Source organism: Oncorhynchus tshawytscha, linkage group LG22 (assembly GCF_018296145.1).
Source record: "Oncorhynchus tshawytscha isolate Ot180627B linkage group LG22, Otsh_v2.0, whole genome shotgun sequence".
Taxonomy (NCBI): domain Eukaryota; kingdom Metazoa; phylum Chordata; class Actinopteri; order Salmoniformes; family Salmonidae; genus Oncorhynchus; species Oncorhynchus tshawytscha.
This window is the reverse complement of record NC_056450.1, coordinates 17,721,109-17,746,163: the sequence shown is the minus strand read 5'-3', so window position 1 is coordinate 17,746,163 and position 25,055 is coordinate 17,721,109. Positions and strand designations below refer to the sequence as shown.

At 43.3% G+C, this 25,055-nt stretch overlaps 1 protein-coding gene across 4 annotated transcripts in view; it reads left to right on the top strand.

Moving 5' to 3' along the window:
- Nucleotides 1-25,055, top strand: part of LOC112221974 (signal peptide, CUB and EGF-like domain-containing protein 3) — a 101,276-nt gene that overhangs the window by 4,076 nt on the left and 72,145 nt on the right. For all 4 annotated transcript variants that reach the window (XM_042303873.1, XM_042303872.1, XM_042303871.1 and 1 more), the window contains exon 2: nt 19,821-19,943. In XM_042303873.1, the coding sequence (XP_042159807.1) occupies nt 19,821-19,943 (123 nt within the window). The remainder of the gene's footprint in view (nt 1-19,820; nt 19,944-25,055) is intronic.

The window sequence follows — 25,055 nt, the reverse complement described above, 5'->3', positions numbered from 1 at the left end:
GAGAGAGAAAAAAAAGGGAAAGAGTGAAGGGCCTTGGACGACAAGGCTAATCACTGAGACTTTGAGCTGAGCTCAAGTCGAAGGCTCCTGGCTATCAAATACAGTGCCAAGGCAACTGTTGGTGAGGTTCTGACATGCTGTGGTGCGGTGCAGAGCGGGGACTTTGTTGGTTGTAACCTCTGCTGGAGTTACCTGGGGGTCTCTCTGGCAGACAGGGGCAGCAGCCCTCAGCCGTGAGCCCTGGGTCTGGCCACAATGTGGGAACCAACCAGCCCTATCCTGGAGGGAACGACTCAGCAAAATGAGGCCCGAGGGAGGGAGGCCTACCTAGAAGTGGTGTGTCTTCCACAAAGAAGGGGATGGAAGGAAGGCCGGAGGCCCCCCCCCCCCTTTTATTTTTCTCGCTCCTCTTCTTTGTTTGCTTTGTCTTCTTTTTCTTTCCTTTATACTTAATGAAGTAGCCATGTCTTGTTCCACCGTCTGTCATAGGCTATGTCTGTGTGTTAAAGGCATCCACAAACTCTTGTAAATGGGGATCCTATTCCTCACTTTGTTGTCCTCTGGTTTAAAATATTTAAACCTGTCATTTCGTCATACATTCGCTGTTGTGGAAGATCGAGATGTTGATAGGTTTGCTTTGCTTTTTGTCAGCAAAGGTTGCAGGCATTTACCTGTGAAAGTCAAAGCTGTACAATTAATGAAGATGTCAAATACCGACATCTCTTGTGATCTATTAGTAATGGTTCCTGGTAACCACATATGAAGCCACATGAAAAGATCTGCAAACATATTTTCTTCCTGCTCTTCTTTCTGAGCTTAGACCACCCCAAGAACACTACAGAAGAAGAATGCAGCTCTTGTGGAGACAGCATTCTGTTCTCTGTGAATGTGATCATCGTGGACCATGGCCAGTCCTTTCTCACCACTTCCCAATCGTATTGTGACAACACTTCGACACACTTTTCTCATCACATTCACTCTGTTAGGTGCTGTTTCTGTGCTTCATGCATTGCTCTAGACAGCAGTGGTATTTGTTGTGCTATTACATTACTGTTGTCTACTCACAGGGTGGATATGTGCCTTAAATCATACTGATGCAAAAGTTCCTTTCTGTTTGCCAACTCAGGGGTTTTGGCACATGGATTTGACACACAGAACACTTTGTCTTTATTATTTACTCAATATAGCTCCAGGTCACATGGTTGAATTGAGGTTGAATAGATGTTCTCTTGAGATACTGTCCTTTTCTTCTTGTTAATCTATACATCACCGTGCCCGTGGAAGTCTGTCAGGGTCATTGATCTTCATGAGTGTAGAGCAGACAAACAATTAAGCTGTGCTTTCCCACCCAGAGAATGGATACTCCGATACGACCTGCCTGAGAGGTGGTGCCCCAATACCCCTGTACATGTTGTTACAGAGCAGTTGTGTGAAAAGAGGGAGATCATAATCTTTGCAGTGCAGTTGAGTAGTTGAAACCATTGATGACAGTTCCGTCCAAAACAACAATACTTAATGAATAGTGAAAATAGCTTTGATCTGTAAGGTGGTGAGGTTAAGACAAGCATAGACCTGATACTAGTTTAGTTTGCATTTTGATATACTGTATTTATCCACTAAGTGTATTTACAGGAAATGTGCTTTCCCCACTTGACTGCCTTACAGTATAGTGCCTGGTGTATAGTAATGAGAAAGTTTTCAGTATTCAGGGGTATAGATTGGCCTATTTATTCTTAATGAATAAGTGAAGAGGTATGCATGCAACTAATTGAACACAATCTTATATTGAGTAATTCCATATGAAACCAGGAAGGATTGTTGACATATATTTAACAGCTGTATCTAAAAGCATAATTGAGAAATATTTAATCAAAATTTGCATATTTATGACATTTTGGCGTTACCCAGCACTCCTTTAAGAGTCCTAAATGTTTCAAATGTAGGTGCTACAAAGCTAAAATTGGTGCCATATGAAGCTTCACCATATGCTGTGTAATATGAGTAGAATTTTAATTTAAAAAATAATGCTAATAATAAATAAATGTGTGAATATAGATTTTTTTTAAATGAATATTGAAAAACTACATTTTTTGGATTTATCAATTTCTTCAATATATAGTTGAACATAATATACTCTTCGGGCATATCAAAGTTCCAGATTGAGATTGTTGCTTTGTAGCACCGACAGATGAAACGTTAGGGAGTCTTAAAGGAGGCCTGGGTAAGGTCAAAATGTCCTAAATAAGCCAACTTTGATATATTATTTCTCAATTATACTTTTAGATTCAAATATATGTCAACAATCCTTCCTCCAAAGGAATGTGAAAATCCCCCAAATCATGTTTTTTTTTGCCCTGTTTTCATATGGAATCACTTTTCTATGTTTATTGCCTATGGTGTTATTGTTTATAAGTTGCTGTTTGACAGAGGTTCTAGAGGGGTATACTGTAGTCAGAGCATGGTAGAGATACACATAGTCAGCCAGTTATCATGCATGTTTACAGCCATGTGTAAAAGCTGGGATGTCTGGTACAGGCCAGAGCAGTTCAGTAGCCCCAGTACTGGTCAGTCACTCACTTTTATCCTGGCTTTTATCCTGGCTACTGGAATTTAAAACATTTTATTTTGCCAGCAGTGTTTCAAAGATTCAGATTCAGGCCAAGGAAAATACTGTAAGGCATCCTTATTCTTTCCCTGTAACGGATCCACTCTTGGTCACTAAGGAGTTCATGTCCGAAGCGTTTGTGGCAAATTAATAGATCTGGCCTGGGTGATGGGTCTGGCCTGGGTGATGGGTCTGGCCTGGGTGGTGGGTCTGGCCTGGGTGATGATTCTGGCCTGGGTGGTGGGTCTGGCCTGTGGCCTGGTGGGTCTGGCCTGTGTGGTGGGTCTGGCCTGGGTGGTGGGTCTGGCCTGGGTGGTGGGTCTGGACTGGGCCTGATGGGTCTGGCCTGGGTGGTGATGGGTCTGGCCTGGGGTGGTGGGTCTGGCCTGGGTGGTGGGTCTGGCCTGGGTGATGGGTCTGCCTGGGTGGTGGGTCTGGCCTGGGTGGTAGGTCTGGCCTGGGTGATGGGTCTGGCCTGGGTGGTGGGTCTGGCCTGGGTGGTGGGTCTGGCCTGGGTGATGGGTCTGGCCTGGGTGGTGGGTCTGGCCTGTGGTGGTGGGTCTGGCCTGGGTGGTGGGTCTGGCCTGGGTGATGGGTCTGGCCTGAGTGATGGGTCTGGCCTGGGTGGTGGGTCTGGCCTGGGTGGTGGGTCAGGCCTGAGGTGATGGGTCTGGCCTGGGTGGTGGGTCTGGCCTGGGTGGTGGGTCTGGACTGGGTGATGGGTCTGGCCTGGGTGATGGGGAGTTTTATTAGTCTGATCCTCTGGGTAAAATATTTTGTTGTGTTGAGTTCAAGAAAAACAGGCTCTGTTTGCTTGAAAGTGTTTGTTACACTATAGATTGTTTAAAAAAAACAATGCTTGTGGTAGACAGAGAAAACGGTTTTCCATTTGACAGTGCTGTCAGATACGGGTTGAATTATACTGCAGAATATGGTGCTTTGAAAAATAAATATGTATCTAAAGTTATTTAGCTTTAATTTTTGAAAAGCATTCTGGAGTTGATTTGGGGGTTTGACTGAAGTATTGGAATTTCTGGCTCCTGCTTTACTAACTAAGCATTGTTTTGACATGTCCTATTGAGTCTGCAGGTTTGGGTCGTCATGGGCCATTCAGAACCTGCCTATGGCTGCAGACATCATACGTACCTGGCCAGTGCACAGGAGAAGCAATCAGTATTTTTTTTTACAGGCCTCTTAACTCTGTCATGGCACCTTTTCTTCTCCCGTGGAGCAGAGAAACCTCTATATCAGCACCCAGCAGATAAACCCCTCAGTGACCAGCGTTCCAGCACTCATAGTCTCAATTAGATGGTCTTAATGCTGACAGAGGAGGTAGCTTCCACATGGACAGGATAGGAGGAGTGAATCTCCTCTTGAAACAGACTGAAATCTTGGACCAATGATGTCTCATACTCTCAGAAAACCTACATGATATTTTACCTTTCCCTTCCTACACACATAGACAAACACATGAAAACAGCAACATTAACTGACAAGATTACACACAACACATACATGAAGACACACATGAGTCCAAACAATGAGGCCAGACTCAGGCTGTTCCTCCACACGCTCCCTGACTGAGACCCCTAGCTCTTAGAAGCCCATTTATTTATTGGGCCGTAATGTAAACAGTGTGCTCCAAATGAGGCTTGTAATACATTTCCTTTGCGCTTCGGTGGGACGTCTGATAGCTCTCTCTCTCTCTCTCTCTCTCTCTCTCTCTCTCTGTCTCTCTATCTCTCTCTCTCTCTCTGTCTCTCTCTGTCTCATACTCTCTGTCTCTCTCTGTCTCATACTCTCTCTGTCTCTGTCTCTCTCTGTCTCATACTCTCTCTCTGTATCTCTCTCTGTCTCATACTCTCTCCCTCTCTCTCTCTCTGTCTCATACTCTCTCTCTGTATCTCTCTCTGTCTCTCTCTCTCTCTCTCTCTCTGTCTCTCTCTCTCTCTCTCTCTCTCTCTCTCTCTCTCTCTCTCTGTCTCTCTCTGTATCTCTGTCTCTCTCTCTCTCTGTCTCTCTCTCTCTCTCTCTCTCTCTCTCTCTCTCTGTCTCCCTGTCTCTCTCTGTCTCTCTCTGTCTCTCTGTCTCTCTCTCTCTCTCTGTCTCTCTCTCTCTCTCTCTCTCTCTCTCTCTCTCTCTCTCTCTCTGTCTCTCTCTGTCTCTCTGTCTCTCTCTCTCTCTGTCTCTCTCTCTCTCTCTGTCTCTCTCTCTCTCTGTCTCTCTCTCTCTCTCTGTCTCTCTCTCTCTCTCTCTCTCTCTCTCTCTCTCTCTCTGTCTCTGTCTCTCTCTCTCTCTCTCTGTCTCTCTCTGTCTCTCTCTCTGTACCCTTTGTTCTCTGTGCGGAGGCGCTGCGTCCCTATTGGTTAGTGGGAGGATAAAGAGCAGAGTTGATGGTACACTGAACCCGAGCCACTCTACAACTCCCTCTCAAAGTGCTGAGAGCTCCAGCATGGATAGGGGAGAGCTTCCAAGGCACTGGAGGGCCGGCCTGTCCATCCCCCGTTAGGAGCCGACAGCTGGGGCTGCTCTCAAATCATTAATCCCACCATTTGTTTTTCTGTTCCATGACTCACTGATTGGCAATGGTGTGATCCAGGACCAAAAGTAAGTGTCTACTCTGTGGGATTGTCTGCTTTAGTTCTCTGTTTTCTCCACTGCTGAGGCTCAACATGGTTTGAGTGGAGAGGAGAAGAGAGGAGAGCCTAGCTGCCATTGTCCCAGACCGTTCCTCCTCCTCCTCACACCACTCCCTCCTGAGACCCCTTTGGCCTGGCCTAATAATGCAACTGCGCCTCTTTTTGAGTTTTTGGGTCAGTGAGGGACGTCTGTAGACTGGTCTGTGATGGTCAGTCAGTCAGTGTTGTTGGAGGGGGGTTGGGGGGCCAGAAAGAGCCTTGTTTACAGACTGCTTGTGTTTACATTCCTTGAGGCTAGAGCCAGCTTTGGGGACTGCTGTAAATGAAAGGAAATGCTCTTATTCTGCTTAGTAATGGAAAAACCCAACACATCAAGGAATGTTTCAAACAAAAAAAATGAATTTATTTGGTGAGGTACATGGGGTTTAGCTGAAGCTTTTTGGGGCTGAAATGACCAGGGTGACGTCACTGATGAAACAGATACTTCCTTGTTGAGCAGTGCTGAGCGATTAACCAACATTTCTTTTTTGGGGAGGTTATTAAACAACTAATTGACCAATGTCGGTTCAATTACTTTAATGTTTTTTGTGTGACCCCAACGCTGTTTCTCTAAAGAGAAATCAAATCATTCCCTGGAGAAATCAACTCAAGAACTATGTGGGACACTGTGCTGAAGGGAGTTGTAGTTTTCATTAAGCAAATATTCAACCTAGTTCAGTGCAGAAATGTTATAATTCCGCTCTCTAGCAAAGAGGGATACACTTTTACGCCTGCTACGTAAGGTTAGATACACACAGACCGCATAGACCGCATGAGAGAGGAATGTACACAACACAATGTCGAGAGAGAGGGATAGAGACAGTTTGTGAAAGTATGCCTTGTCTTCTTTGAAGAAGTAGAAAAGGATTTGGTCAGACAGCTCTGCAGCTAGGCTAGTTAAATAGGATGACTACAGAGAGAGCAGTATGGGAAGTACAGAGAGAACGTTGTCTGGCTGTTTGACTGCTACTGCCTGAGCAGAGATGAGATGATGACCTTAAGGAATTAAAAATAAAAAGTCATCATATAAAAACTAAGTCATATACAGAACTGAAATATTGTATTATTTCATAGTAATGTCTATCCAATGTGGACCTGACAGAGACAATATTTTCAATATTTTGGTAATTGAAAGTTCACTATTTTTGGCTTTGGAATTTCAAAAAGCCCAAAAATTATTTTTATGCTATTGTTTCATAATGCATTTAATGCTTAAAAAATTGATTGAAACCGAAATTGAAAACTGTGCTTTAAGAAAATATATATAACCAAAACCAAACCGACCTAGAAAAGCACTAATCGCTCAGGACAATTGGTGAGAGGAGTCATAGGAAAAGCTGTGATCTTCTCAAATTGAGGATGATTGTAGAAAGGTACCCCAGAATGTTAACACTTGATATACACTGAGTGTACAAAGCATTAGAAACACCTACTCTTTCCATGACATAGACTGACCAGGTGAAAGCTGTGATCTCTTATTGAAGTCACCTGTTAAATCCACTTCAGGCAGTATAGATGAAGGGGAGGAGACAGGTTAAAGAAGGATTTTTGAGCCTCGAGACAATTGATAGATGGATTGTATGTGTGCCATTCAGAGGGTGAATGGGCAAGACAAAGATTTAAGTGCCTTTGAACAGGGTATGGGGGTAGGTGCCAGGCGCACCAGTTTGAGTGTGTCAAGAACTGCAAGGCTGCTGGATTTTTCACGCTAAACTGTTTCCCATATGTATCAAAAAGGGTCCACCACCCAAAAGACCTCCAGCCAACTTGACACAACTGTGGGAAGCATTGGAGTCAACATGGGCCAGTATCCCTGTGGAACGCTTTCGACAACTTGTAGAGTCAATGGCCCCAACGAATTGAGGCTGTTCTGAGGCCAAAAGGGGGTGCAACTCAATATTAGGACGGTGTTCCTAATGTTTTGCACACTCAGTGTATAAAACCTATAACTAGAAGTCTAGATGTGATAACATGCGTTTTGTTTGACTTCTATCCGGTAAGAGCATAATCTTGTTAGGAGGTGCCAGACGTTAGGAGGTGCCAGACGTTAGGAGGTGCCAGACGTTAGGAGGTGCTAGGAGGTGCCAGACGTTGCACTACCAGACGTTAGGAGGTGCCAGACGTTAGGAGGTGCCAGGTGCACTACCAGACGTTAGGAGGTGCCAGACGTTGCACTACCAGACGTTAGGAGGTGCCAGACGTTGCACTACCAGACGTTAGGAGGTGCCAGACGTTGCACTACCAGACGTTAGGAGGTGCCAGACGTTGCACTACCAGACGTTAGGAGGTGCCAGACGTTAGGAGGTGCCAGACGTTGCACTACCAGACGTTAGGAGGTGCCAGACGTTGCACTACCAGACGTTAGGAGGTGCCAGGTTGCACTACCAGACGTTAGGAGGTGCCAGACGTTGCACTACCAGACGTTAGGAGGTGCCAGACGTTAGGAGGTGCCAGACGTTAGGAGGTGCCAGGCGTTAGGAGGTGCCAGGCGTTGCACTACCAGAGGTGCCAGACGTTGCACTACCAGACGTTAGGAGGTGCCAGACGTTAGGAGGTGCCAGACGTTAGCAGGTGCCAGGCGTTAGGAGGTGCCAGGCGTTAGGAGGTGCCAGTTGCACTACCAGGCGTTAGGAGGTGCCAGGCGTTGCACTACCAGACGTTAGGAGGTGCCAGACGTTGCACTACCAGACGTTAGGAGGTGCCAGACGTTGCACTACCAGACGTTAGGAGGTGCCAGACGTTGCACTACCAGACGTTAGCCAGACGTTGCACTACCAGACGTTAGGAGGTGCCAGACGTTGCACTACCAGACGTTAGGAGGTGCCAGACGTTGCACTACCAGACGTTAGGAGGTGCCAGACGTTGCACTACCAGACGTTAGGAGGTGCCAGACGTTGCACTACCAGACGTTAGGAGGTGCCAGACGTTTGGCAACCAATATCTTCCATATACTACTCTAAGATTGCCATTTTTCTATTGACCTTTTATTTGATCCTTAGTAGTTTGAAGTGTGTTGGAGTTCTTATAGGAGAAGCCAGATGGACTGTCTCCCAGTGCAATTCAGTTCTTGTGAAACAGAGATATCTAATGAATGTAACATGTCAAAATCAACCATTTTTCCATATAGGGGTTGTCTCTAATGACACTCTTATGATGCCATTAGAACAAGTATTTCACTCCTCTGCTATTACCTCCGTGAGCTGTATATTTCAGATAAGAGCTGCCATGCTCTACTCTGCATCTCACTCACACACAGAGAGCCATTCACTTTATGCCTCATAGTTTCACAGGAAGCAGCTAAAAATATCGGACTAACACTTCTGCTGTAATTGCTATGTTTCCCTCTTTATAGTAGGTGCTGTATCTTGCTAAAGCAGCCGCCAATGAATGTAATTGCTGTGTGCACAGGGGAGAGTGTCATGTCATTTAGCTCTGGCTTTATAAATAATAAGGTATATAACAGCATTAAGTACCACCCTCCTCGTATATAAAATGAAATGTTATAGAGCTAGAGGCCATGAAAACATGAAGAGTTTGTAAGTTGAGGACATATGCCACGATTGAAGAAACCTTGTGAATGAATTACTTGTATCCTTCAAGTTGGATGCATTGTTATCATGTATGCGAAATTCTAGGAAATATGTATGCAATATTTTTTTATTTTTTTATTTAACCAGGTAGGCTAGTTGAGAACAAGTTCTTATTTACAACTGCGACCTGGCAAAGATAAAGCAAAGCAGTGCTACACAAACAATAACACAGAGTTACACATGGAATAAACAAGCGTACAGTCAATAACACAATAGAAAAATAAGTCTATGTACAGTGTGTGCAAATGGCATGAGGAGGTAAGGCAATAAATAGGCCATAGTAGCGAAGTAATTACAATAAAGTAAATTAACACTGGAGTGATAGATGTGCAGATGATGATGTGCAAGTAGAAATACTGGTGTGCAAAAGAGCAGAAAAGTTAATAAAAACAATATGGGGATGAGGTAGGTAGATTGGATGGGCTATTTACAGATGGGCTATGTACAGCTGCAGCGATCGGTTAGCTGCTCAGATAGCTGATGTTTAAAGTTAGTGAGGGAAATTGAAGTCTCCAGCTTTAGCGATTTTTGAAATACGTTCCAGTCATTGGCAGCAGAGAATTGTAAGGAAAGGCGGCCAAAGGAGGTGTTGGCTTTGGAGATGACCAGTGAGATGTTCCTGCTGGAGCGCGTGCTATGGGTGGGTGTTGTTATCGTGACCAGTAAGCTGAGATAAGGTGGAGCTTTACCAAGCAAAAACGTATAGATGACCTGGAGCCAGTGAGTCTGGCGACGAATATGTAGCGAGGGCCAGCCGACGAGAGCATACAGGTCGCAGTGGTGGGTGGTGTGTGGGGCTTTGGTGACAAAATGGATGGCACTGTGATAGACTGCATCCAGTTTGCAGAGTAGAGTGTTGGACGCTATTTTGTAGATGACATTGCCAAAGTTGAGGATCGGTAGGATAATCAGTTTTACGAGGGTATGTTTGGCGGTGTGAGTGTAGGAGGCTTGGTTGCAAAATAGGAAGCCAATTCTAGATTTAATTTTGGATTGGAGATGTTTAATATGAGTCTGGAAGGAGAGTTTACAGTCTAGTCAGACACCTAGGTATTGGTAGTTGTCCACATATTCTAAGTAGTGATGCTAGTCGGGCGGGCGGGTGCGGGCAGCGAATGGTTGAAAAGCATGCATTTAGTTTTACTGGCGTTTAAGAGCAGTTGGATGGTGTTGAATGGCATTGAAGCTCGTTTGGAGGTTTGTTAACACAGTGTCCAAAGAAGGGCCAGATGTATACAGAATGGTGTCGTCTGCGTAGAGGTGGATCAGGGAATCACCCACAGCAAGAGCGACATCGTTGATATATACAGAGAACAGAGTCGGCCCGAGAATTGAACCCTGTGGTACCCGCATAGAGACTGCCAGAGGTCCAGACAACAGGCCCTCCGATTTGACACACTGAACTCTGTCTGAGAAGTAGTTGGTGAACCAGGCGAGGCAGTCATTTGAGAATCCAAGGCTGTTGAGTCTGCCGATAAGAATACGTGATTGACATATTCGAAAGCCTTGGCCAGGTTGATGAAGACGGCTGCACAGTACTGTCTTTTATCGATGGCGGTTATGATATCATTTAGTACCTTGAGCGTGGCTGAGGTGCACCCATGACCAGCTCAGAAACCGGATTGCACAGCGGAGAAGGTACGGTGGGATTCGAAATGGTCAGTGATCTGTTTATTGACTTGGCTTTCAAAGACTTTAGAATGGCAGGGCAGGATGGATATTGGTCTGTAACAGTTTGGGTCTAGAATGTCACCCCCTTTGAAGAGGGGGATGACCGCGACAGCGTTCCAATCTTTAGGGATCTCGAACAATAGGAAAGAGAGGTTGAACAGACTGGTAATAGGGGTTGCAATAATGGCGGCGGATAATTTTAGAAGAGAGGGTCTAGATTGTCTAGCCCAGCTGATATTCTAGGAATATATGCAGTGGCAAAGAATGGACAAAAAATATTCCACTCTGGCCTTTCTGAATGAGAGTGTCATGGGTCAATGAATTACTGTAATACGTGTTTTCCGCAGTATAGGAGGGTCTATGAGTCATAGACCAGTATGGCCACCCATGGCACAACCATTCATCCTAATTCTATAGGCACAGCATGGTGCTGCACACGCCGGATGCAGCCCATCAAAGCGACAGAGCATTGTCCAGAAAGGTTGAGCTGAAGCTATAGGGGAGTTTCTCATTCAAAGATGTAAAAATAGAATGTTCTCTCAATGCATCTCCAAGCACTGATGTCTCTAAGCAACACATGCTGAACAAGGACATTATATCTATTCCGACTTAGTTCTTCCGTTGAGAGGCACACATTAATGCACTCCCAGGCATTAATGCACTCACAGAGCTATACTGTTCTAGTATAACATTTACATTTACATTGTAGTCATTAAGCAGGCACTGTTATCCAGAGTGACAGCCAGGAGTAATTAGGGTTAAATGCCTTGCTTAAGGACATAGACAGATTTTTCACCTAGTCGGACTCAAGAATTCAAACCAGCAACCTTTTGTTTACAGGACCAATGCTCTTAACCAGTACCTGCAGCCCTTAACATGAGCTTGACTTGCCCTGCATGTCACAATGTAACATCCAAGTGATGAGGCAACATGCTGCCTTGTGAGCATCATTTTGGGGTTATTTTGGAATTTAATTAAATTCAAACCATTAATTGAAATTAACATTTGAATTGACCACACCCCACAGGAAGTAGAAGGAAAAAGGAAGTAGAATTGAATTCATACCAATTCATTGACATTCAACTGAGACAAACATATGAGTCTCATTCCTTTGGCAAATATTTTGCCAAAAGCATCTGCCACCTTACACTAAAGAATACAGATACTATTTGAAATATTAGCTTGATTATAACTCAATGATGTCAAACAGTATTTTGTTTGTATTTTTGTCATGAGATGTTAGGTTGTTCTGTGCCCTCCGAGTGTTTGATCTATTACATTCTGAGATATATATTTTGTTTAATATTTAAGTGTAAGAATCATTAATCATTATAAACAACCTAGAAAATGATAACAATATTTCCAGACCACTATACTTCATTGTTTTAGAATTTAGATTGTTGGTAACCATACATGATGACCAACATAAACATATTGTAACGGCATTCCTCCTCTGAGGAGGAGGAGGAGCGATAAGGATCGGAGGACCAATGCGCAGCGTGGTAAGTGTCCATAACGTTTATTTTAAGATATAAACTGAACACTATGAAATACAAAACAATAAACGTGAACTAAACCGAAACAGTACCGTGTGGCAACAAACACACACACGGAAAACAAACACCCACAACTCAAAAGTGAAACCCAGGCTACCTAAGTATGATTCTCAATCAGAGACAACTAACGACACCTGCCTCTGATTGAGAACCATACTAGGCTGAACTCAAAACCCCAACATAGAAAAACACACATAGACTGCCCACCCCAACTCACGCCCTGACCATACTAAATAAAGACAAAACAAAGGAAATAAAGGTCAGAACGTGACACATATGCATAATGATTTATGGAATCAATTATCCATTTGAATTTCTAAGAATTCCACTGAATTAAATTCTACATTCTTTAGTTCAAATTGATTTCAAATTCTACTTCCTATGGGTGTGGCCAATTCCATTCAAATTCAAGATTTGAATTAGAATTTAAGACAAATTCTCAACTCAATTAAGAATTGACCCCAACCCTGCTACACAGCCTAATTTACTGTCTACTGTGGACCCAGTAGAATTGTAGCTAGAGATGGGCACCTGTCCTACTGTTTGAAGTGAGACAAGGAGGAGAGCTCTACTGCCAGATGAGACCTGGCCAGGGGAGTACTCTTCTCTACTCTATTCTAGGGTTACAGTTGAAAGATACTTCCTAAGCCAGATGTTGATTTTTTTTATTTTATTCTTATTTTACCAGGTAAGTTGACTGAGAACACATTCTCATTTACAGCAACAACCTGGGGAATAGTTCTAGGGGACCGGAGGTGGGAATGATTGAGCCAATTGTAAACTGGGGAAGATTAGGTGACCGTGATGGTATGAAGGGCAGATTGGCAATTTAGCCAGGACACCAGGGTTAACACCCCTACTCTTACGATAAGTGCCATGGGATCTTTAGTGACCACAGAAAGTCAGGACACCCGTTTAACATCCCCCTACACAGGGTCATGTCCCCAATCACATCCCTGGGTCATTGGGATATTTGTTTTAGATCAGAGGAAAGGGGGCCTCCTACTGGCCATCCAACAATACTTCCAGCAGCATCTGGTCTCCGATCCAGGACCAACCCTGGTTAGCTTCAGAAGCAAGCCATCAGTGGGATGCAGGGTAGCATGCTGCTGGTTAAGGAGGAAGAGGTGGGGTCTGGCAAATTTGCTCACATAATCTACCTACAGTACCAAAGGATGAGATTCTATTTCTATGGTACCTACTCACTCTCTGACTCATCCAGGTCCCATGATTAGATTGTCACTGCATCTCTGTTATAGAAAAGCTTACATTTGAAATCTTCATAAAAGCCCTTCTGCTGTTATTTGATTTTGGGCTCTTGGGGTTTTAGCTAATGTTATGAAGGGGACTTACACAACCTCCCACAGCCCATTGTCTTATGTCAGATAATGCAACGAAACCTCTCATACAGCACTTACAAATATCTTACTTACAACTATCTTACCTGAAGATCCAAAGTGGATTCTATTTATAAAAGGTTTCAAAAAATAAAATCTACCTACAGAGGTGGTGATTTCAAATATATCAGCAACTACCACCTACACACAGTGCTAATGTATCAGCAACTACCACCTACACACAGTGCTAATGTATCAGCAACTACCACCTACACACAGTGCTAATGTATCAGCAACTACCACCTACACACAGTGCTAGGTGTTATTGACTGTGGTATACAAGACTTACCGTAACTGTCACTGAATCATAACTTTATAGTTGCTTCTGCAGCTCTTATTTACAGTACATTTTGAACAATTTGTTTTGTTCTTTCTGTTTTGTTCCATTTGGTTTTTATAGCATACAGTAAGATCCATCTACAGTAGACTCTCACTGCATGGTCGGTGGACCCAGCTAGGGAGGGGTCCAGCCAGGTTTGAAGTTGGTGTCATTGTTTTTAGAAGACCAGGATCAAGTCAGTGGTCATGATTCCTAAACATTTAGAGTGTGTGAAGGATGAGTGTAAATAGCCCAAATGGAAGCAGTTTATATTTTTATTCACAACATTTAAAAGCTTTGCCGAACGTCAAACAGTGTATCCCTTCATTAGCTGGGGAGGATTTGGGTGGGGGCAGGGGGAGGATTTGGGTGGGGGCAGGGGGAGGATGCTAAAATTTGCACTAATGTTGACGTCTGCATTTCATCAAACCCTTTTTTGGACCACCAGTCTCCTGCCCTAGTCGGCCTAATAACCCATGAGACGTGCACTGTGTGCTGTGAGCTGCTATGAGCTGTGTGTTGTGAGCTGCTATGAGCTGTGTGTTGTGAGGGGCTGTGACATTTTGCCATGGCTCACACACACCCTCCCCTCCTCTTCACCCTCCACTTCCGCTGCCTAGCTCCATGAAGGAAGGCAAGGCTAGCAGCTTTTTGTAGACCTGACCCCTGCTTCTTCTCCTCCTCTCTCATCAGGGGTCAAGGGTCAACTGCTAGTGCAGCTCAGAGGTCTTGTTGATGTACTGATGGTGTTGGCCCCCGAAGCTCCATCAATACAGCCACTGATATTCTTTTGTTGTTGTTGTTAAGAGCGATGATGGACTGGCCATCCTGTTTATTGTAAGTTTATCTCAAACTATTATGACTGTTAGTCTATAACTGTATGACTCAAAAATGATCTGCATTCTTGTCTGGATTTGGGATTACTCATTTCTGTCTCAGACTCTTGACATTCCTGTTGGACTGATAAAAATCTATTTAGTTTAGCATTGATGAGCCACAACAACCCTGGCCTGGCCACATCACTGTTCTGTTTGTCTTAGTCCAGTGGTATTCAAACTTTTTCCACTGGGACACCATTTATTCCACTAGAATTTCTGGGGACCCCATTTTTTAAAAGATTTTTACATATACAAATAGCCTTAAATTCATTACATTTTCATATCTTATGAAAGTGAAAAGACACCAATAAATATATTTACTCAATAAAATTGTAATTTTTCTAATGATCTTTATCAAAAACATTTGTACATTGTCCCATACAATAATCTGTACTCTTTTTGTTCCGAAATGTTGAATTATTATTTTTTTAAACGACCCCGCTGCAGTTCCGGGTCGCGACCCCGACTTTGAATACCACTGCCTTAGTCCTAGCATGCCGTTCTCTTCTGGTCTACCCTATAGGGTGTCCCAGCGTTATTCACTCTATTTCTGTGGTCGGGGGAGGAAGAGGGATGGGCCGGGACAGGGCAGGGGGCGGTCTGGGGGGCTTGAGCAAACAGTGAGTGTCTCAACACACAAAGTAAACATTGCCCTGTGTTTGAACTGTACACCTTGGGTCCAGCAAGTCTCCCACACACTCACTCTCCCCTCAGCCCTATTCCCGACCGGCCCAGCTAAATACACCGCTTATCCCTGGACCTGCCCATAAATAAGAAGGAAAAAGTACCCCCCCGCTGAAAAAATCTGCATAGACCAGCATAGGCTAGTCATGCTGGTCACCAGTGCTCGTTTTGCTGGTGACCAGCCTTTGCGATGTTTTTGCTGGTGACTAGCCTTCGGTGTATTTTGAACAATGGTGACCAGCCTTTTGCTGTGTGCAGGGGGGGGCGCGGGATGTTCCCCAATGCTGGAAGGCGGGCCTCGAGTGAAAAAGTTTGGAACCCCCATGCTGGTCAGACCAGCTTGAACAGTTAGACCATGCTGGTCAGACCAGCTTGACCATCATCCGATCAGCACTGACCAGCATAGACCAGCAAGGACCAACTTGAAATTTAAGCTGGTCTATGTTGTTTTTCTTTCAGAAGGGTCTGTCAACGTCTCACCTCCATGGCCAACAGCCCTGGCCTAGCAGCCTCTCTGGCTCGCATGTGGGGGGTGTATTGGAACATGGATGCACAGCAGTGGACTCAGAGAGTTGTACGGTTGTTCTTCTCTCAATATCAGAAACAAATATTTTACTTATATCTGAGTACTATGATGCTGAGGATGGCACCACATTTGTCTGCAGGTCTTTGTTAAACCAAGGTACTAATCAACTTGATTATATAAATTAGCTATCCCCCCTCCGGAACTTTAGATAAGAATAGAGCATGCGCTGTCACAGCGTCGTACAGGCTGACGATAGCAAAACCCTGGAAACACAGCAGCTCTTTTCGATTTGGGTTTGATTAAACCAGGGCTTAGTGCATGACATGCTCTTATTTCACTTAATGTGGTATTAAGAGCAGCCAACTATCCCGGCCCAGTTATGAAAGGAAGAGACTTTGAATGATGTGCCCCGTTACAGGGCTACTGCTCAGACAAAGTGCACTGACCTACTTCTTCCTAGGACATCCAACCGCGGGTTCAACCAAAGCGTTGAGCAGAAAGGGTAACTAGCGTACATTACATTACACACAGTATGTCATTCTGAGCTCCTAAACTCTAAACTTCACGTCTACATGCACAGAACTACAGCGACGTTTTATCGTTTTGGTTGTTTTGACTTTGTTTATTCATCCCTGTCTCAAACCACGGCATTCAACCTCTGCTGCCTAAACTTGTTCCCAACAACTGTGATACATCAGTGCCAAAGAAAAAAAGGTGCATACACGTACAGCCTGAAAAAGCAAAGCTTTTCATGTGTTGCATGAGTCAATTAGGAGGGCAGCGTTACTGAACACATTCAGCAACTTTGTCTCTGAAGTGTTCAGAGGAATGTCCTCGGGACTGTACCGTAGGACCTATTGATTCTGACATGTTTATTTTTACAGCAAAGGCCTTTTCTATTTGTAACAGATCCAGCATATTTTCAGCTTTTGTTGTGCATGTGTTGGAGGGAATGCACCCCATTCCCCAGACGGGTGCCTTTTCATTTAAACCACCAACACGCCATCCGAAGTGTTCTTTTTACATGGCCAAGACTCTATTTTGTTCAAAGGGACGCTTTATTGAACTACTCCTGAAGTTTGAGTGAGTGACTAACTGGCCGTCTTTGTGAGCCGTTTAAAAAATGTTCGTTTCTGTAAACGAGAGATGAACTCAAGAGATTAAAGAAAGAAATCTCTTACTCAATTTGATATTTTTGTTCCCTGACCTAAGCTGACAGCTCATGAAGAGTTCTTGATTAAGCTCTTCTCAAAGTTCAGAATGATTTCTTAAAGACAAAGTGTTGGCATAATTACCCACTTTCCCCTCTATTGTTTGGCTAATGAGGGGACACAAATTGCTGTCGTCTTCAAGAACACTCAGCACTTGCAGAGTTGTGCTCGGTCCATGCTAGTTAGAAATGAATTAGTTATAGGGGTTTATCAAACTGAAAGCACTCTCCTATATAATGCTATATAATTGTAGCATATGATGTGCATTACAGAGATGTTGAAGTTGGAGAGCCTTGGTCTTACACAGCGAACACTGAGCTTTGCTCTGTTCTTTAGTGTTAACGAGAGGGAGGTTCAGTGTTAGTGAATGTTGTTGTCCAGATCTGGGGAAATATACAAGGCTGTATAAAGTATGGCAGTGCTTGTTGAAATGTTGAGCTTGGCTTCAGCCAATGTAGTCAAAAGATTAGTTTGTGTAGGCTTGGCTTAAAAGTTAGTTCCTTACATACTCTTGTGCGTTGTGAGTGAAGTGCTTGCTTGTGATGGTTGGGTCTGCGGTTACATCTACAGTTGAGGAGGTTGATCTCTGCTGGCACTGGCTGTAAGATTGGCGATACAAGAACAAATAGAAAATTGAGAACAGTGCCACTGCTCAGTGAAGTTGTGTTCTAGATTTTTGATTTTGATAGTATTATACAACCATTGTTATGGTTTATAAAGTCAAAGAAACTGGAGAAGGTGAGAAAATACCTATTCTTTTTCCAGGAACACATTTCAATCATTTGCAGGTCTTAAATAAATGCTTGATTTTTCAAAGCATAATGCCACAGTTTATCTTGTGTAAAGTGTTGTATTGCATCTTGTCTGAGTCGTAACTCGATATTCTTTACAACAATGTTTCTGTGAAAGACAATATTTAGCAGTAAAACCAAGTGCACCTCTTCCAAACAGTTAATTGTAAATGATCTGGAGTTGATGACCCGGATAGGAGCATTAATGTAGGCTAAAGTGGACATGTGAGATTCTTTAGTTGTAGTTTTTAATGAATATTAATCACCATGGAGCCTTAGAATCCGTTAACCTGACTAAAAGATGAATCTGTTTTTATGTGGAATGTTGCTTGCCCCATGACCGAAGGAACATTGTCCTATTCATCCTCGAGGATAATCAGTGAAGAGAAAAGATCCCGCTTGTGTTTCTATCCCTGAGGATTCCCATTGTTACCACTTCATATAAATCAATATGGAGAAATTAACTACTTTGAGCCTTTGGGACTTCTGGTATTGCAAATGCTTGTGTGAGACTGAGAAAAGTCATCTACTAAACTCCTGTAGTCAACATGGCTTGGGAATGGGGACAGATTTACAGGTTGCGCAACATAAATTGAAAGGTCATTCCCGATTGAGCCGACATATGCAGCGTCTACCATGAATGCAGTCTCTGCTGACGCGGGAGCCATTACATTTCAATATGTAAACGCTGAACCTCTGTGATACAGATTAAATAGAGCCAGATGAAAACATTATTTTCTAATTCAACCTCAAAAGGTCAAACGTGTGTGTAGTTGGCCCTACAGACTTCCCTTGAATAGGAAAAAAGAAAAGCTTCTCCAAGGATTATTGAGACCTGACCTCTCCAAAGAACAGCATGGGTTTTTAATGTCATTGTCCTCTCTGGTCAGGTCCATGGAAGTGATGGCCTATGGCTCCCAAGGTAGATGCTAAACTAACAGGTCTCAGATTGCAGGCCGTGTACCCCTGGGACCAGTCCTCCGGGCCCCTGCAGAGAGAGGACTTGTGATAAGGGTCGATATTGGAAGCTGTGTAAACCTTGTTAAGCTTTTCCCCCCTGCGAGCGGGGGTAATCCCAAACACCTGGGCTGGTTAACCGGGATCAGGTGGGATTAGAGAGGAGGGGACCATAGAACCCACTCTGCCCCCACTTCACTCCCCAGTTCCCTGTTTTAATCAAGCCCATCATTTCACTTTTATGCAAATATTTGATCAAAGATTGGGATTTTTACATGATCCTTTATTCATAAAATATTGAAATTGATCTCAAACTAATATCCTATTTTTCCTGAGTTTATATGATTTTTTGATCACATCCCTGATTATACATTTTTGGACTTCATCCTTCCCTCTAACTCTGGTCCATGACCATGGCAGAGGGCTATCTATCCTACCATCCCAATGAAAACATTTTCTTTTTACTCCACTTCTTGACCCGCGTATCAGAGGTACAGATTGTCCAAGCCAGCAGGCAGTCAAACAGAGGTTCATCACAGGTCAATCAATGATAGACTGTTTATTTACACGTTATAGTAATTACTCAACTACTTGTTTATTGTTATGAAGCAATCGGTTCTTCAAAAACGCATGAATTAACTGTTTATTTGTACAAGGGTTTCGGAGAACTATTAAGCTGTCAAACATACCACAGTGTAGCAGGGTTTACTGAGCTGAGTTGTTTTGTCTTTATCAAGAGTGACTGCTTGTATTCTCATGGTGGCCCGTCTGTCTGAACAGGTACTTTACAGGGGTTGTGTATCCACAGTAAACATCCTATAGTGAATACCTTGTCAGATGGATGATTGACCCTCCTCCCCTAATGTACAGTACATTAGCCACTTGGGGATATGAAACATTGTTTGTAGTTATTGTCCTTAGATGTCACTGTTCCCTCCATCTCTCCCTCTCTGTCAGATGTGGACGAGTGTGCAGAGCAAATTGACAACTGCAGCATCGATGCCATCTGCCAGAATACACTCAAGTCATACAAATGTATCTGCAAGTCAGGCTACAAGGGGGATGGCAAGCACTGCGAAGGTAAGGTGTCAGACACACACACACACACACACACACATAAACACACACACACACACACACACACACACACACAATTGTATGCTTTACATGTCTTATTGGCTTTAAAACTTTAATGCTGGAATCCTTCATGGGGAAACTGCTTCTTCCCTTTGGGATATTTCAAAAACAAAGAAGCTAATGCAAACAACCAACACGGTTTTCCCCTCTGACATCATTGCAGTTCCCAATAGAACAGCAGAATATGTAGCGCATTTTGTTTTTACCACACTGCTTGAAGCACCTCACCTCTGTTTCGTCAACAACACAAAAACAATAACAAAAGTGCTGGGGCGAACAGTGGCACCTTTTTCCCTAATGCAGATTCCATCTTTAAACCCCGGACTCGCCTGAAGAGAGAGGATCGACATGTTGCGTAAAAGGACAGAGAGAAAAAGACAGGTGCAGCCGACTGCTCTTTTGTGTCAAAGATTAAATGAAGCTGTACATTTCGTGCACATGTTAGAGAAGAGAGTTAAGATAGTGGGATGAAAAAGCAATCAGAGGCTTCTGTCTGCCAAGAAGTCAGGGATGTTTCCACAGCCCAGGGCTGCCCGTGACTGTCTATAGCCTGTCAGACACAACCCTGTTTTTGTAGTAGGGAGTGTTCAAAGCCTCTGGATCGTTCTTTCCCCACGTTTTTATTAGTATTACTGCAAAAACATATTTCACAATGTCAACCCCCCCCCACCCACCCACTCCTAAGATTATTCTAGAATTTATTTGATTGTGTTTTTTATGGCTGTTTGCCTTCAGGTTATAAAAGTTTGCTTTTAAATAAAAAATAAATAAAAAAAGTGCCCACTTGAAAATCTGAGGAGAGAGTAGAGCTCTGATACCTGAAAGAGTCTGCGCCTCTCTCTCTTCATCAGCAGTATGTCTGCATAGACTCCTCAAGGCCGATAAACACCATACTGGAAGTATAGTTGATGGCCATGAGCTGCCTGTCTCCCCTATACTGGCTGTGTTAAATAAATCATAGAAGGTAGAAGGCAATGCAAAAAAAAACTGCTGTTTTCTGCTAAGGGCAACAAACCTGATCAAATTGAACAAGTGTACGTTTCAAACGTGTTCAAAAGCAGTGCAGTAGATGTGATACTGTAGTGGTGTAGATCTGGTGTTACCGAAACAAACACCTTTAAACCCTGGCAAAACATGGGCCAATGGGTTCAGCCGCTTGTATATGCTGAGGTGGAATTACAGCCTTTGCTATCATAACATTTGCCTTGTGATTGTGGAAGAAGGAGTGTGGAAATGGAGATATTAGGATAGTTGTACAAATATACTCTTCCCGAGTTGCTTTTCAGTTCATTCTGAAACCGTACACACTAGAGGATTACTCAAATCAGATCAAATGTATTTGTCACGTGCGCTGAATACAACAGGTGTAGACTTTACCATGAAATGCTTACTTACAAGCCCTTTCCAAACAATGCAGAGTTAAAAAGTAAGAAGCTTTAGCACATTGGTTTTTAAACAAGTAACTCAATAAAATAACATTAACGAGGCTATACACAAGGAGTACCAGTACCACGTCAATGTGCAGGGGTACGAGGTACTTCAGGTAGTTGAGGTAGTATGTGCATGTAGGTCGGTTGTAAAAGTGACTAGGCAATCAAGATGTGAAAGTGTTTCTATGTGTGAGTGTGTGTGTGTGTGGCATCAATATGCATGTGTGTGTGTATTTTGTGTTTGTGAGCGTATGTAGTGTACGAGTGTGTGTGTGTATGTGTGTGTTGGAGAGTCGGTGTAGTATGTGTGAGTGTGTGTGTAGAGTCCTAACTCAAAATGGAGCACCCAGTCCAGCTAGCTGATATCTCTGTCTATCAGCTACTCTATATCCCACGTCAGGAACTGGATGAGGAGTCTGTCTTGGAGGCGAAAGGCAAAATGTTTTCCCTCATACGATACAGGGATTATCATCAGCAGAGGCCTCATTATGATCGTAATGATGCGGAAACAATATGATTTTAATGACTGACTCCCTCACATGCCAGACGCTCCTTTTCTCTGTTTCTCATACACACACTCACATATACTCACACTACACATAGGCCAGGTGCACCCACACACACAGCCCAGAGCATCCTGAAGGTGATGCTTGGATATACTGCACTGCATTTTATAAACTCGTTGGTTCGAGCCCTGAATGCTGATTGGCTGACAGCCGTGGTATATCAGGCCGTATACCACTGGTATGATGTTTTTAAAAATGTATTTACTGCTCTAATTATCGTTGGTAACCAGTTTATAATAGGGAAAAGGCACCACGGGGGGGTTGTGATATATGGCCAGTATACAACGGCTAAGGGCTGTGTCCAGGCACTCTGTGATGCGTCGTGCATAAGAACTGCCCTTAGCCGTGGTATATTGGCCATATACCACTCCCCTTCAGGCCTTATTGCTTAATTATACTGTATGTTTTTGCCTATGTCTCTGCAGGTGTACCCATACAATGACACTAAGGTTGAGCATTCTGTATTCAACATTAGAATTCGATGGAAATATAGAAGCATGTATACGTAAAGACAGCCAGTGTTTTTACCCTGCTAATAGAGGTCCTTGGAGTCCTGCTGACAGAAAGAGGAGATAAATAAACAATGATAGAGAGACAGGATAATAATACATATTGATGTACTAGTTCTAAACGTGGTACTTGTTCCTCTATTGCTGATGAGTCATGACTCATGGTGTGTGGTGGGGAACTTTGGTCCTTAGTGTGGTCTCAGGTGACGTGCTGCTCTTAGACACTCGTTGGCAGGCTGGCACACACACCTTGGCAGTGGCACAATCTCTGTCTGAAGATGCCAAGGAGGTTGTCTGGGAGAGCAGGGAACAGGGAACATGACAGGCTGGTTCAGAACCATTCAATCCACTCAATCTTCTAGTCCATCAGCATGGGAACCACTGCACTGCAGCATCATGCGTCAGTGCCTGTTAGCAAAGTCCCCTGTCCAAGTCATTACAGAAACCTCTCTCTCTCTCTCTCTATATATATATATATATATATATATATATATATATATATATATATATATATATATATATACACAGTGCCTTGCGAAAGTATTCGGCCCCCTTGAACTTTGCAACCTTTTGCCACATTTCAGGCTTCAAACATAAAGATATAAAACTGTATTTTTTTGTGAAGAATCAACAACAAGTGGGACACAATCATGAAGTGGAACGACATTTATTGGATATTTCAAACTTTTTTAACAAATCAAAAACTGAAAAATTGGGCGTGCAAAATTATTCAGCCCCCTTAAGTTAATACTTTGTAGCGCCACCTTTTGCTGCGATTACAGCTGTAAATCGCTTGGGGTATGTCTCTATCAGTTTTGCACATCGAGAGACTGAAATTTTTCCCATTCCTCCTTGCAAAACAGCTCGAGCTCAGTGAGGTTGGATGGAGAGCATTTGTGAACAGCAGTTTTCAGTTCTTTCCACAGATTCTCGATTGGATTCAGGTCTGGACTTTGACTTGGCCATTCTAACACCTGGATATGTTTATTTTTGAACCATTCCATTGTAGATTTTGCTTTATGTTTTGGATCATTGTCTTGTTGGAAGATAAATCTCCGTCCCAGTCTCAGGTCTTTTGCAGACTCCATCAGGTTTACTTCCAGAATGGTCCTGTATTTGGCTCCATCCATCTTCCCATCAATTTTAACCATCTTCCCTGTCCCTGCTTAAGAAAAGCAGGACCAAACCATGATGCTGCCACCACCATGTTTGACAGTGGGGATGGTGTGTTCAGGGTGATGGGCTGTGTTGCTTTTACGCCAAACATAATGTTTTGCATTGTTGCCAAAAAGTTCAATTTTGGTTTCATCTGACCAGAGCACCTTCTTCCACATGTTTGGTGTGTCTCCCAGGTGGCTTGTGGCAAACTTTAAACGACACTTTTTATGGATATCTTTAAGAAATGGCTTTCTTCTTGCCACTCTTCCATAAAGGCCAGATTTACGACTGATTGTTGTCCTATGGACAGAGTCTCCCACCTCAGCTGTAGATCTCTGCAGTTCATCCAGAGTGATCATGGGCCTCTTGGCTGCATCTCTAATCAGTCTTCTCCTTGTATGAGCTGAAAGTTTAGAGGGACGGCCAGGTCTTGGTTGATTTGCAGTGGTCTGATACTCCTTCCATTTCAATATTATCGCTTGCACAGTGCTCCTTGGGATGTTTAAAGCTTGGGAAATCTTTTTGTATCCAAATCCGGCTTTAAACTTCTTCACAACAGTATCTCGGACCTGCCTGGTGTGTTCCTTGTTCTTCATGATGCTCTCTGCGCTTTTAACGGGCCTCTGAGACTATCACAGTGCAGGTGCATTTATACGGAGACTTGATTACACACAGGTGGATTTTATTTATCATCATTAGTCATTTAGGTCAACATTTGATCATTCAGAGATCCTCACTGAACTTCTGGAGAGAGTTTGCTGCACTGAACGTAAAGGGGCTGAATAATTTTGCACGCCCAATTTTTCAGTTTTTGATTTGTTAAAAAAGTTTGAAATATCCAATAAATGTCGTTCCACTTCAGGATTGTGTCCCACTTGTTGTTGATTCTTCACAACAACAAAAAAAGGTGGCAAAAGGTCGCAAAGTTCAAGGGGGCCGAATACTTTCGCAAGGCACTGTATATATATATATATATATATATATATATATATATATATATATATATATATATATATATATATATATATATATATATATATATCTTTCTCTCCCTCCCCTCTCTCCCCCTTCTCTCACTTTCTTTCTCTCTCGCTCTTATTGTCTCTCCTTCTCTTTCTTGATCTCTCTTTATTTTAACCCCTAGAACAGTACTTTGTTTTTATCTCACTGGTATTGCCCATGGAGTAAATCCACCTGTTTGATAGGGATTTGATGCTGCTCCATTCAATGTCAATGAGTCAAATAGGTCTGTAACAGACTGAATACTGAACAGACTGAACAATGGTGTTGGATAGAATCATGTTGATCTTGAGAAATGTCAGTGTTGTGACCAAGAGGGAAGAAGCCTCCTCTCGTTGAGGGGATGAGATTCTCTTAGCCCGGGGTAGATGA